The sequence below is a fragment of the Schistocerca piceifrons genome, chromosome 2 (genome assembly GCF_021461385.2).
Source record: "Schistocerca piceifrons isolate TAMUIC-IGC-003096 chromosome 2, iqSchPice1.1, whole genome shotgun sequence".
NCBI lineage: Eukaryota > Metazoa > Arthropoda > Insecta > Orthoptera > Acrididae > Schistocerca > Schistocerca piceifrons.
Genome location: NC_060139.1, coordinates 10,748,026 through 10,762,377, shown reverse-complemented (window position 1 = coordinate 10,762,377; position 14,352 = coordinate 10,748,026). Strand labels below are relative to the sequence as shown.

Genomic DNA, 14,352 nt, shown 5'->3' with positions numbered 1-14,352 from the left:
CAGCAAATTTCTCAAAGAGCATGAAAGAGATTTTCTTGTTTGTACGAATACACATGCTATTGCCTGTGCAGTAACACTTGCTACTCTTCAAGAAAATGACTTTTTATTATTTGATGGGCTATGCTGCAATGGACATTCATCCCCGGCAATAATGAAAAGTGTTGTTTGGGTTGGTGTCAACATATTTTTAAATAACTACTGTAAAAAGGTTTATAGAAAAAAAAAATTCAAAAAACACTCAGCGAAAAGTATTCAAATTAAGTTGGGTGATGCTGAGGGAATTAGATTAGGAAACGAGACACTTAAAGTAGTTTTGCTATTTGGGCAGCAAAATAACTGATGACGGTCGAAGTAGAGGATATAAAATGTAGACTGGCAATGGTAAGGAAAGCGTTTCTGAAGAAGAGAAATTTGTTAAGATTGAGTATAGATTTAAGCATCAGGAAGTCATTTCTGAAAGTATTTATATGGAGTGTAGCCTTGTATGGAAGTGAAACATGGACGATAAATAGTCTGGACAAGAATAGAATAGAAGCTTTCGAAATGTGGTGCTACAGAAGAATGCTGAAGATTAGATGGGCAGATCACATAACTAATGAAGAGGTATTGAATAGAATTGGGGAGAAGAGGAGTTTGTGGCACAACTTGACTAGAAGAAGGGATCGGTTGGTAGGACATGTTCTGAGGCATCAAGGGATCACGAATTTAGTATTGGAGGGGAGCGTGGAGGGTAAAAATCGTAGAGGGAGACCAAGAGATGAATACACTAAGCAAATTCAGAAGGATGTAGGTTGCAGTAGGTACTGGGAGATGAAGAAGCTTGCACAGGATATAGTAGCATGGAGAGCTGCATCAAACCAGTCTCTGGACTGAAGACCACAACAACAACAGATATCAATGTAAGAGTTAGGAAGTCTCTTCTGAAGGCATTTGCCTGGAGTGTAGCACTGTACAAGAGTGAAATGTGCGTGATAAACAGTTTAGACAAAAGGAGAATAGAAACTTTTGAAATAGGGTGTTACATAAGAACACTGTAGATTTGAGGGATAGATTGCATAACTAATGAAGTAGTTCTTAAAATAATTCAGGAGAAATGAATCAAATGGCATAAATTGACTAAAAGAGGAGATCAAATGATAGAATGCATACTAAGACACAAGGAATAGTTGATCTAGTACTGGAGGGAAGTGCGGGGAGCAAAATTTGCAGATGGGGACCGCAAAACAAGTACAGCACTCAGGTTCAAATGGATGAGGGTTGCAACAGTTATTTCGAGATGAAGAGACTTGCAAAGGATACAGTGGCATGAAGAGCTGCATCAAACCAGTTTTCAGACTGAAGACCACAATAACAATATCTAAACTCATGGCTAGAGCGTAATGGTGGCAGACTGATCTGTAGTGTAGCCTGCAGCCTATGTTAATTTAGATCAATAAATGTAGCAGCAAATGTTGCAGCCGTCCTCAGTACTGGAACCATAAGTCATGCCTAATCTAGGGATCTGATCCTTTTTTATGATTGTACATTTGTCATGTACAACCAGGCAATAAAAATTTCTCTCCCGATCCAACATCACATACAGTAACCACTCATATGAAATGGTTCATCATGATGTTGGAAACAAATCATATTAATGTAATTTCATACTTTTAGCAAGGACTAAATCAATGTTGAAAATGCTAAAGAAAGTTTTATTATTAGTAAATGCCATTGAGAAATACAGCAGATTTAAAAGACATTTTGAGTTTTCGTGTAGTCATTGTAAAATTATCAATAAATGCAAACTTCCAGAGAGCTGTTGTTTAAGAATAATACTCTACAGAATTGACTGCCTATGTGTTTCTAGTATGTGTCTAACTGCATATAAATGTGACTTTCCCTTTTCTTCACAAACATCAAGCAATATACTGTGTAATGTCACAACCATATTCAGCTACTAAACAGAAACACAATGGTTGCATTAAACTTCCTTCCACATGAGGAGCTGTGCATTACCAAAATGCAACCTAGGAAAGCAGTAACATGATTTAATCAATACTTAATGTTAAAGCTAAAACTTGGTTTTTTACTTTACAAGGTTTCACTTTGAACCATACACAATAAAAAATAAAAATGTAATAACAACAAAGTGTTAGAAGTTAACAGCACCCCAATGCTGTGATATAAACTATCACAATTGTTTGATTTTGTAAACAGGGAAGTTAATGTTACACCTGTATCAATGTAAATATTTTTGCACCTGGATTAATACAAAGTCTTGAAGTACTGTTCTCATCAAAATTGTGCCCAGCATTTCATAGTTACTGGTGAACTAGTATCAAGCCAATGCAGTTTGAAGTTAGTTACTACCATTAAATAATTCTAGAGAGCACAGTCTTTCAGCCTTTTATCACCAAAGTAAAATAAAGAGGAGAACTGGAGCACAAATCAGTGCATTCTGCAGAAGTTTTACAGTTCCCTCTCTGCTGGTTCACCAATATAATTGATCCCAGGCTGTTAATATAACAGTCACTTGGTTGAGCAATATTATTTATTTTTTTTTGCCATTTGTTATATGAATGGAGAGTATTACACAAAAAGGAAAATGCACTTGAAAGTTCAAATGAAGGAGAGAATATAAGTGTATTTAGATGTTCCGCAAATTATTCTGCTGGATCTGTCAGCTATCTTCTGAATGAAATTGTGCACCATTTATGGATCAAAAGTACCACAGTATATTACAGTTCCAATTAGTGACAGTTTATGTTCTTTTAGTTTGTTCCCACAACACTGATAGTATGATAATCAGCTGCTCATGACTATTTGAATGCTACAAAGAGTTGCATGCTGAAATACTGAAGTTTTTGTTTCATCTGATTTGCAGCACATAGTGTGTGTTGGGTGCATACAGAGTTTAGTATTATGTGAAGTAATGTCATAAGATAAGGAAATGGCATTATTTACCTACTGTCAGGACACTATATATACATGTTCAGTGAATTCCATATGAATGTAAAACAATATTTTGACTACTATCAACTAGTGACTTAGTTTCATTCACAGCTCCTTACAGAGCTGCTGAAAAATAGATACACACAAATTTCAAAAACTTCAACTGTTCCTGGTTTAAAAGCCAGGCAATCAATTGCACTTGCATATGGCACGTAATAAATAATGTGTCCATACAGTCTTCACCACAGTGGCCACCATGATCTCTTTTCTGTAAGTTTTAATGCTTTTGTCCCAACAGCCTCCTCAACTGACTGGTAATTATTTATTCTGAAAAATAATAATAAATAATCATAGTAGTGAATGAGTTACAATCAAATCACATCAGTATTCAGGAAAGAAAGACTTGAAATAAATGAAACATTTTACTAAAACAAACAGTATGAACTCATTGAATAACTGAATCTGAGACACAACAGACTCTACAGGTGAACAAACAAACAACTTCCTGTCTTTGTTAGGTTATTTGTTATTGCATACTTCTAAATAACTGAGTGATGAATCAGACTCACACATAAATTTATAACATTCAATACTAAAATAGCTAAAGAAATGTACAAGTTCACCTAAAATTAATCCTTAGAGTGCTATGGTCTTGTTAGTACACAATACTATACTTTTCCCAATCTGTTTGTGCACGGGAGTGATTTTGCCAGGGTTACAAATGTGTGTATTTGGGAAACATGGATGACACTCAATTGCTATGCCTTGTTTATACATACAGCCCCCTTTCCCCATGAAGTCCTGGTGGGCTGAAAACATGTTACTGCCTACCTTGTTTACACCCTCTCTCTGAGGAGCTATACAAAGTTGAAACTGATTAGGTGGAGATTTTCATGGGCTTTTGTTGCTGTGGCTTCATGCTGATGTTTTACACTTTGGTTTTTGTTTTACTCTTCAGCACTGACTTCAGAGATGACAAACATTTCAATTATATTAAAAATTTACACATTGACAGCAGTGCATTAAGGAAGAAATTGTAGCTACAGTGAGTGACAGTCAGAGTGAATATTTATATTGACAATCACGACGAATCCTCTACAGAATCTTTAAGTAACACTCCACAGCTGTGTACACTAACAAGTCTTACATAACAGATGATTCTTTCTATAGTCGACATTTCACCAGAAATACAAAACAGAAAAAAGAAATGGTAAAACACTTGGGTAAAGAGCAGTTAACTGCAGAAATAGGCTACTGAGCTCACTCAGATCAGTGCAAAAGATTGTGAAATGGTAAAATAGATAATATACTTAAGTTCTGGACTGGTGCATTTTAATTTCTCACACTTTCCACAGGGCAACAAATGGGTGAACTAAGAGAAAAATGAACAGCAGATCTTCCTACAGTTCTTAGTAAAACAACTTGTAAAAACTAATTCAATAGAATAGAAAGGGGGAAATTTTCTGATAATGAGAATCACCCCCCCATGAACCATGGACCTTGCCGTTGGTGGGGAGGCTTGCGTGCCTCAGCGATACAGATAGCCGCACCGTAGGTACAACCACAACGGAGGGGTATCTGTTGAGAGGCCAGACAAACGTGTGGTTCCTGAAGAGGGGCAGCAGCCTTTTCAGTAGTTGCAAGGGCAACAGTCTGGATGATTGACTGATCTGGCCTTGTAACAATAACCAAAACGGCTTTGCTGTGCTGGTACTGCGAACGGCTGAAAGCAAGGGGAAACTACGGCCGTAATTTTTCCCGAGGGCATGCAGCTTTACTGTATGATTAAATGATGATGGCGTCCTCTTGGGTAAAATATTCCGGAGGTAAAATAGTCCCTCATTCGGATCTCCGGGCGGGGACTACTCAAGAGGATGTCGTTATCAGGAGAAAGAAACTGGCATTCTACGGATCGGAGCGTGGAATGTCAGATCCCTTAATCAGGCAGGTAGGTTAGAAAATTTAAAAAGGGAAATGGATAGGTTAAAGTTAGATATAGTGGGAATTAGTGAAGTTCGGTGGCAGGAGGAACAAGACTTCTGGTCAGGTGACTACAGGGTTATAAACACAAAGTCCAATAGGGGTAATGCAGGAGTAGGTTTAATAATGAATAGGAAAATAGGAATGTGGGTAAGCTACTACAAACAGCGTAGTGAACGCATTATTGTGGCCAAGATAGATACGAAGCCCACACCTATTACAGTAGTACAAGTTTATATGCCAACTAGTTCTGCAGATGACGAAGAAATTGAAGAAATGTATGATGAAATAAAAGAAATTATTCAGATAGTGAAGGGAGACGAAAATTTAATAGTCATGGGTGACTGGAATTCGAGTGTAGGAAAAGGGAGAGAAGGAAACGTAGTAGGTGAATATGGATTGGGGCTAAGAAATGAAAGAGGAAGCCGCCTGATAGAATTTTGCACAGAGCACAATTTAATCATAGCTAACACTTGGTTTAAGAATCATGATAGAAGGTTGTATACATGGAAGAACCCTGGAGATACTAAAAGGTATCAGATAGATTATATAATGGTAAGACAGAGATTTAGGAACCAGGTTTTAAATTGTAAGACGTTTCCAGGGGCAGATGTGGACTCTGACCACAATCTATTGGTTATGACCTGTAGATTAAAACTGAAGAAACTGCAAAAAGGTGGGAATTTAAGGAGATGGGACCTGGATAAACTGAAAGAACCAGAGGTTGTACAGAGTTTCAGGGAGAGCATAAGGGAACAATTGATAAGAATGGGGGAAAGAAATACAGTAGAAGAAGAATGGGTAGCTCTGAGGGATGAGGTAGTGAAGGCAGCAGACGATCAAGTAGGTAAAAAGAAGAGGGTTAGTAGAAATCCTTGGGTAACAGAAGAAATATTGAATTTAATTGATGACAGCAGAAAATATAAAAATGCAGTAAATGAAGCAGGCAAAAAGGAATACAAACGTCTCAAAAATGAGATCGACAGGAAGTGCAAAATGGCTAAGCAGGGATGGCTAGAGGACAAATGTAAGGATGTAGAGGCTTATCTCACTAGGGGTAAGATAGATAATGCCTACAGGAAAATTAAAGAGACCTTTGGAGATAAGAGAACCACATGTATGAACATCAAGAGCTCAGATGGAAACCCAGTTCTAAGCAAAGAAGGGAAAGCAGAAAGGTGGAAGGAGTATATAGAGGGTCTATACAAGGGCGATGCACTTTAGGACAATATAATGGAAATGGAAGAGGATGTAGATGAAGATGAAATGGGAGATACGATACTGCGTGAAGAGTTTGACAGAGCACTGAAGGACCTGAGCTGAAACAAGGTCCCCGGAGTAGACAACATTCCATTGGAACTACTGACGGTCTTGGGAGAGCCAGTCCTGACTAAACTCTACCATCTGGTGAGCAAGATGTATGAAACAGGCGAAATACCCTCAGACTTCAAGAAGAATACAATAATTCCAACCCCAAAGAAAGCAGGTGTTGACAGATGTGATAATTACCGAACAATCAGTTTAATAAGCCACAGCTGCAAAGTACTAACACGAATTCTTTACAGATGAATGGAAAAACTAGCAGAAGCCGACCTCGGGGAAGATCAGTTTGGATTCCGTAGAAATACTGGAACACGTGAGGCAATACTGACCTTACGACTTATCTTAGAAGAAAGATTAAGGAAAGGCAAACCTACGTTTCTAGCATTTGTAGACTTAGAGAAAGCTTTTGACAATGTTGACTGGAATACTCTCTTTCAAATTCTAAAGGTGGCAGGGGTAAAATACAGGGAGCGAAAGGCTATTTACAACTTGTACAGAAACCAGATGGCAGTTATAAGTGTTGAGGGACATGAAAGGGAAGCAGTGGTTGGGAAGGGAGTAAGACAGGGTTGTAGCCTCTCCCCGATGTTATTCAATCTCTATATTGAGCAAGCAGTAAAGGAAACAAAAGAAAAATTTGGAGTAGGTATTAAAATCCATGGAGAAGAAATAAAAACTCTTAGGTTCGCCGATGACATTGTAATTCTGGCAGAGACAGCAAAGGACTTGGAAGAGCAGTTGAACGGAATGGATGGTGTCTTGAAGGGAGGATATAAGATGAACACAACAAAAGCAAAACGAGGATAATGGAATGTAGTCGAGTTAAGTCGGGTGATGCTGAGGGTATTAGATTAGGAAATGAGACACTTAAAGTAGTAAAGGAGTTTTGCTATTTGGGGAGCAAAATAACTGATGATGGACGAAGTAGAGAAGATATAAAATGTAGACTGGCAATGGCAAGGAAAGCATTTCTGAAGAAGAGAAATTTGTTAACATCGAGTATAGATTTAAGTGTCAGGAAGTTATTTCTGAAAGTATTTGTATGGAGTGTAGCCATGTATGGAAGTGAAACATGGACGGTAAATAGTTTGGACAAGAAGAGAATAGAAGCTTTTGAAATGTGGTGCTACAGAAGAATGCTGAAGATTAGATGGGTAGATCACATAACTAATGAGGAAGTATTGAATAGGATTGGGGAGAAGAGAAGTTTGTGGCACAACTTGACCAGAAGAAGGGATCGGTTGGTAGGACATGTTCTGAGGCATCAAGGGATCACCAATTTAGTATTGGAGGGCAGCGTGGAGTGTAAAAATCATAGGGGGAGACCAAGAGATGAATACACTAAGCAGATTCAGAAGGATGTAGGTTGCAGTAGGTACTGGGAGATGAAGAAGCTTGCACAGGACAGAGTAGCATGGAGAGCTGCATCAAACCAGTCTCAGGACTGAAGACCACAACAACAACAACAATGAGAATCATTTACTATTTTGTAAAATAAGAATCTACATCAATTGTAATAAGAAATTCTCACTACAAATGAAAGTGTGTCTTATTTTACGAATATGTTACCCAGTTGCGGATATCCACATCAATTTATTTACTTTTTACTGGAAGGAATTTACCCAATGTTATAAAAAGTCGCTACTGCAAAAAATGTACACTAATGTGTAGATGATGATTTTGGAGGGTGTAGGGAGACATTTTGGGGAGGGAGTGGTGGGGCATCAGTTCAGTGCAAGTCATTATGGAGGAAGAGATAAGAATTCTTAAAACTGGAAAGAAACAGTAGTAACTCAGGCTGAAATCTGCAAAGCTACATTTCCTATAATCAGAAATTATACTTATTATCTTCTCTCCCACAATGATTTGGTTTTCTCAAATCATTACTGCAGCACTGTCTTCTATTTTAGAAACATTTCGGTGATTATCAGTTTTATAATAAATTACCCCTAAATCAGAATGAAAACTTAACATCTGAAGCTGGTGAATAGTTTTCCTTTTGGCCACTCTGGATTTCTAAATGAAACTTCTGCCACAATAAAACTTATAACATACCAAAATTACCTAGAAGCCTATGTCAATCCTCATGTCAAATACAGTTGGTGATACCACTGTCAGTTTACAAAAAGCTACTATTCCATCTCTCTCTCTCTCTCTCTCTCTCTCTCTCTCTCTCTCTCTCTCTCTCTCTCTCTCTCTTTTTTTTTTTTTTGGGGGGGGGGGGGGGCAACGCTCATTCTAGTGGCTATAAGGTACAGGATTCATGTCTACTGAACTAACACAATATCCCAAAGTATTTACAAAAATTCTATACTTTTCCAAATTATTCTGCAACATATTGAAACATTAGTTGTATCCTTCAATGTAAAAGTTTTTGGTCATACAAATTAATTATACTACAGATTTCACTTTACATTAGTTATAGCAAATGCCATATGTTTCAAGTATTTTTCCAAGTTTCATTTAAGTAATGTTTTATGGAAATTTGTTGTTCACTTAACAGAAAACCATTATGATGTTCTAAAAACATCCTTAATTCTTTCATACACAGTTCAATATTTTGTAAAAGCTAAGCATATTCTGTCCTTTACCAATGGTATACTTTGGAACCCCAAAATCTCTATTTTGCATTACTAATGGCATATTTTGGAATCCCAAAATTTCTATTTTGCAACTTTATAAAGTAACTTTCATCATTATTTTATTCCTTTGATTTTTGCAAGAATGAAAAATACAAGTTTATGCTAAATTGTTAATAACACAAAAACTGGATGTCATTATAATAATAAATTTGGGCAATACAGCTTCTAGAACATACTAGAAGCTTATGTTATAATGTATGTCAAATGAATAAGTGTCAAATTGTCTTTCAGTAATCTTCTCTCTTAAAGGGACGGGTAAAAAGCTCTCTTTAGTGCTAATCAGCTGAATGAGGTATTTTTACTGTTGTGACAAGTTAAAATGTGAAATAAAACATGTGATGTGATGTAATGAAAAAGTTTCTTCATTTTGTCAACAAACTCCTGAGGCTTGAGATCATCTCCAAGGAAAACAATGTGCACTGTATTAAGGACAAACAAAAAGATGAGTACCTCTTTCTTTATATTATTATTCATCGAACTTTTTGGCAAATAATTTCTCTTTCCTTGAACTTTAAAAATGGACTACATTAGCAATTTAGTGATGCTACAAGAGTACATAACTTGGATACAGAACTGCAAGAGTTGTTTTTCATGTAATTTTGGCAAGAGAATTGTTTCAACCTCCACTATAAAATGTCGTGCTGTATTCTCTCTTTTTTTCCATCTTTAGGTACCCTACTTAAAATGCTCACTTTATACTTGATGACATATTGGTATCTCAATTATGACATACTAGTATCTCAACTATGAGATACTGGTATCTCAACTATCACTACACAGCAAGGAAGATAATTACAAACTTAACACTTAGAGCTCAGCATCTGTATGCCCTATGGGTGCTCTCACCCTGATGTTGACGGTGCCTGTATCCCATATGGGTGAGTGTCTATCGGCTACCTGAAGGTCACTTGATATGTCCCGGAAGTTGTTTCATCACACGAGATGGAGGCAGTTCATCGTTCTTTGACCAGAGGACAGCGCTTATTGGCAAACTGACAAGAGATATTTTATATGGGGATCCCGGATCAGAAATTGAAAATACTGATGGGTTGGGGGTGGGGGGTGGGATTTGTACTCTCCAGACAAGAGTACAAGCAATGATTCAGGTACGCCTGTGCTTATGTTGGGTGTAAAGTGAGTGGTTAATTCTAGCCTTTTTGTACTGTGTTAACTATTTCATTCACATTTGTGACTTTCGAGTACTGATGTAAGGATTTTTTTGCTATGCAGACAATGGTACAGAGTATCAGTCATAATTTGTGGTACCTGGCTCAGGTGAGTATTGCTAAGGAAAGACAACAAGACTACTCGGAACTAGATGATCAGCCACACTGCCTGCATTCCTGGAAGAAGTTGGAGTAAACTCATATTTTTCAGATGCTACTGAGGAGTTTTAATATTTTAGTTATTTCTTTAACAAGTGCACAGTTGAGACACGAAAAATGAAAGGAATCAGTATGCTATTGACACAATGGAATGTAAAGGCAATTTAAAAATAATCTCTGTACAGTATAAATGGCCTGCAGTAAAGTCACATGAAATTTACTGATTTTGTAGTACTATTTTGCACATGTGCATACTCATATTGCCAAAACTCATTGATTATTGGTTAACAGACCAGTTTCTGCAGACAGATAAAGAGAGTAAATTGTTCAGTCACAATTGATTTTGAGCTATACTGTCCACATTACACATGTAATGTCACATAGGTCAGCAGGGGTGAAGAAAAGCATGGCCCACTTCATAAAGTAATGCCTTTTTGTGATTTTTTTTGCAAGGAAATATCAAAGTAGTTCTCATCCCAGTATGTTGAGGCAATGTGTTCTTTTCGTAGCAGGTTTGGCTTTAGGGTGTATATGGGCGGGGGGGAGGGGGGGGGGTATACAATTGTATGCTCTCTCCATTCAGCAATCAGATTTGTGCTAAACTGTGATTTATACACACGTTCTGTAGGAAATATTCACAACAGTATCCAGGGCCTTGTACATAGATTGCATGCAGAGAACTTTGGCAAAGGACATAATAAAGGTATGGATAGATACTACACAAACCCATCTCTTCAGGACATGCAGTGGGAAAATAAAACTCTTAGAGTGGTTACAGTATGAAGAACAGGACAGGACTGCAACATGCAGATTTTCAAAGGTAAGCACACCTCTTGGCAGTGAAGTCAATATGTGATGTTTACTGTCTTTCCACAAAACATAAGGCTACTACCACCGCTATCTCAGCGAGGCCCAAGGGAGGAACAGCAGAAATCATAAAGTCAGAAGTAATTATTGACTACAAAAACAATATAAGTGGCCCTGACAAGAGTATATCAGCTCCCCAGCTACTATCAATTTACCTGAAATACTGAAGTGGTAGACATTATAAACATACAGGGGAAGAAATACGCTGAAAATCGAGGAGACATTTTTTCAGCAACAACCCAATTCGTCCTAACAAACTGAAAGAACATTTGCATGGCCTCTTTCAAAGACAGTTCCACCTACTGCAAGCAGAGTGAATACAACTTGATACTGCAAAGTGTGCTCAGACATGAAAGAAGAGAATGGTAACCACGAAAGGAAGGAAAGTAGATAGTGGTGCAAGAACTGCAACTTTGGTCTTTGTATCCCACAGTGCTTCCAAGATTACAACATCAAAATTAATTACATCTGAATTACATAAAATACATAAAAAGGTGGAAGGAGTATATAGAGGGTCTATACAGGGGCGATGTTCTTGAGGACAATATTATGGAAATGGAAGAGGAGGTAGATGAAGATGAAATGGGAGATATGATACTGCGTGAAGAGTTTGACAGAGCATTGAAAGACCTAAGTCGAAACAAGGCCCCTGGAGTAGACAACATTCCATTAGAACTACTGACAGCCTTGGGAGAGCCAGACCTAACAAAACTCTACCATCTGGTGAGCAATATGTATGAGACAGGCGAAATTCCCTCAGACTTCAAGAAGAATATAATAATTCCAATCCCAAAGAAAGCAGGTGTTGACAGATGTGAAAATTACCGAACTATCAGTTTAATAAGTCACAGCTGCAAAATACTAACGTGAATTCTTTACAGACAAATGGAAAAACTGGTAGAAGCGGACCTTGGGGAAGATCAGTTTGGATTCCGTAGAAATGTTGGAACACGTGAGGCAATACTGACCCTACAACTTATCTTAGAAGAAAGATTAAGGAAAGGCAAACCTACGTTTCTAGCATTTGTAGACTTAGAGAAAGCTTTTGACAATGTTGACTGGAATACTCTCTTTCAAATTCTGAAGGTGGCAGGGGTAAAATACACGGAGCGAAAGGCTATTTACAATTTGTACAGAAACCAGATGGCAGTTATAAGAGTCGAGGGGCATGAATGGGAAGCAGTGGTTGGGAAGGGAGTGAGACAGGGTTTAGCCTCTCCCCGATGCTATTCAATCTGTATATTGAGCAAGCAGTAAAGGAAACAAAAGAATAATTCGGAGTAGGTATTAAAATTCATGGAGAAGAAATAAAAACTTTGAGGTTTGCTGATGACATTGTAATTCTGTCAGAGACAGCAAAGGCCTTAGAAGAGCAGTTGAACGGAATGGACAGTGTCTTGAAAGGACGGTATAAGATGAACTTTAACAAAAGCAAAACGAGGATAATGGAATGTAGTTGAATTAAGTTGGGTGATACTGAGGGAATTAGATTAGGAAATGAGACACTTAAAGTAGTAAAGGAATTTTGCTATTTGGGGAGCAAAATAACTGATGATGGTCGAAGCAGAGAGGATATAAAATGTAGACTGGCAATGGGAAGGAAAGAATTTCTGAAGAAGAGAAATTTGTTAACATAGAGTATTGATTTAAGTGTCAGGAAGTCATTTCTGAAAGTATTTGTATGGAGTGTAGCCATGTATGGAAGTGAAACATGGACGATAACTAGTTTGGACAAGAAGAGAATAGCAACTTTCGAAATGTGGTGCTACAGTAGAATGCTGAAGATTAGATGGGTAGATCACATAACTAATGAGGAGGTATTGAATAGAATTGGGGAGGAGAGGAGTTTGTGGCACAACTTGACTAAAAGAAGGGATCAGTTGGTAGGACACGTTCTGAGGCATCAAGGGATCACCAATTTGGTACTGGAGGGCAGCGTGGAGGGTAAAAATCGTAGAGGGATACCAAGAGATGAATACACTAAGCAGATTCAGAAGGATGTAGGCTGCAATAGGTACTGGGATATGAAGAAGCTTGCAAAGGATGGAGTAGCATGGAGATCTGCATCAAACCAGTCTCAGGACTGAAGACCACCACCACCACCACCACCACCACCACCACCACAACAACAACAACAACTCTTGCTTAAGGGTAGCTACTTTTAGACTTTCCATAACTATTTTTGTAAATGTAGACACAATAATAACTGTGCTACTCAGCAGAGAGAGCATATAAAACTGTTTTTTCACAATTTTTTCTTCTTCTTTTTCATTATAGCGTCTGTTTGCATGGCATATTCTAAAATAAACCATATTCATCTACTGTAATTACTTTTCCCTTTCAAATGAAGCAAGAATCATATTTCTATCACATTTCTGTATTTTGCAACCTGATATTTTAAAAGATCCCATTATACCACAGTTCACAGCCAAGTACCAGGAGTGAAGGGGGCAGTGTTGAAAGTTTAACATTTTCAGTGTTTCATTAGTACACCTAACTCATATGGGAACTACTGTTAATATAAAATTGATAATACGTACCTGAGTAACTCATCAAGTTCTTTTTTAATTCGTGTAATACGAGGTGGACCATAGAAAATGAAAGAAGTGTACAGCTGCACAGCGGAAGCACCAGCACATATTTTGTCATACGCATCTTGACCAGTGAAAATGCCTCCAACTCCAATGATTGGTATCTTTCCTAAAATAAAATTTATTGAAATTGTAACAGCTCAATCATGATACCAAAACTGTTTCATTTATGAAGACTCATTCACTCAATTTAGAATGTAATAAGATTCATGCTGAATGTACCAGTATATTATTATACAAATGAATGTTTTTGAGAAACACACTTCTTTTTTTCTTAATACTCCACTTGCCCAATATACACAAGCAGCTTTAAAAATCAGCCATTACTTTTTTGCCTTCCTTACTCATTCTAGTTTGCTATGTCATGTCTAACACTGGAGTAATATTATTATTATTGTTATTATTGCTTAGTGAGAAATTATGTAGTTGTAACATAACATGAAAAGATGTTTTCACTCAATGAGCTGCCTTTAAAAGAAAGATGTGATGACAATCCAACTCCTTGCTCAGTGCATCATTCAAGGTGGAGACACATTGAGAACACCACACAGTCGACTGGTGCCATCTTTCTGGATTACAGATTATCTTGGGAATTTGTCACCGTATAGAGTAGGGTAAACATAGTCATGTGTAGGGACTGTGGTTGTTGTGAGCGGACGCAAGGAGAATTGGCCACTCTTCGGGGGCAGGTGG

General features: G+C 37.6%; 1 protein-coding gene across 2 annotated transcripts in view; it reads right to left on the bottom strand.

Annotated features, from left to right (window-relative positions):
* Nucleotides 1–1,670: 1,670 nt before the first annotated feature.
* The window catches only part of LOC124776332 (dihydroorotate dehydrogenase (quinone), mitochondrial), a 48,714-nt gene continuing 36,032 nt past the window's right edge, over nt 1,671–14,352 (bottom strand). For both annotated transcript variants that reach the window (XM_047251271.1, XM_047251272.1), the window contains exons 7-8: nt 13,609–13,768; nt 1,671–3,258 (exon numbers count right to left, since the gene is read on the bottom strand). In XM_047251271.1, the coding sequence (XP_047107227.1) occupies nt 3,171–3,258; nt 13,609–13,768 (248 nt within the window). In that variant the 3' untranslated portion in view covers nt 1,671–3,170. The remainder of the gene's footprint in view (nt 3,259–13,608; nt 13,769–14,352) is intronic.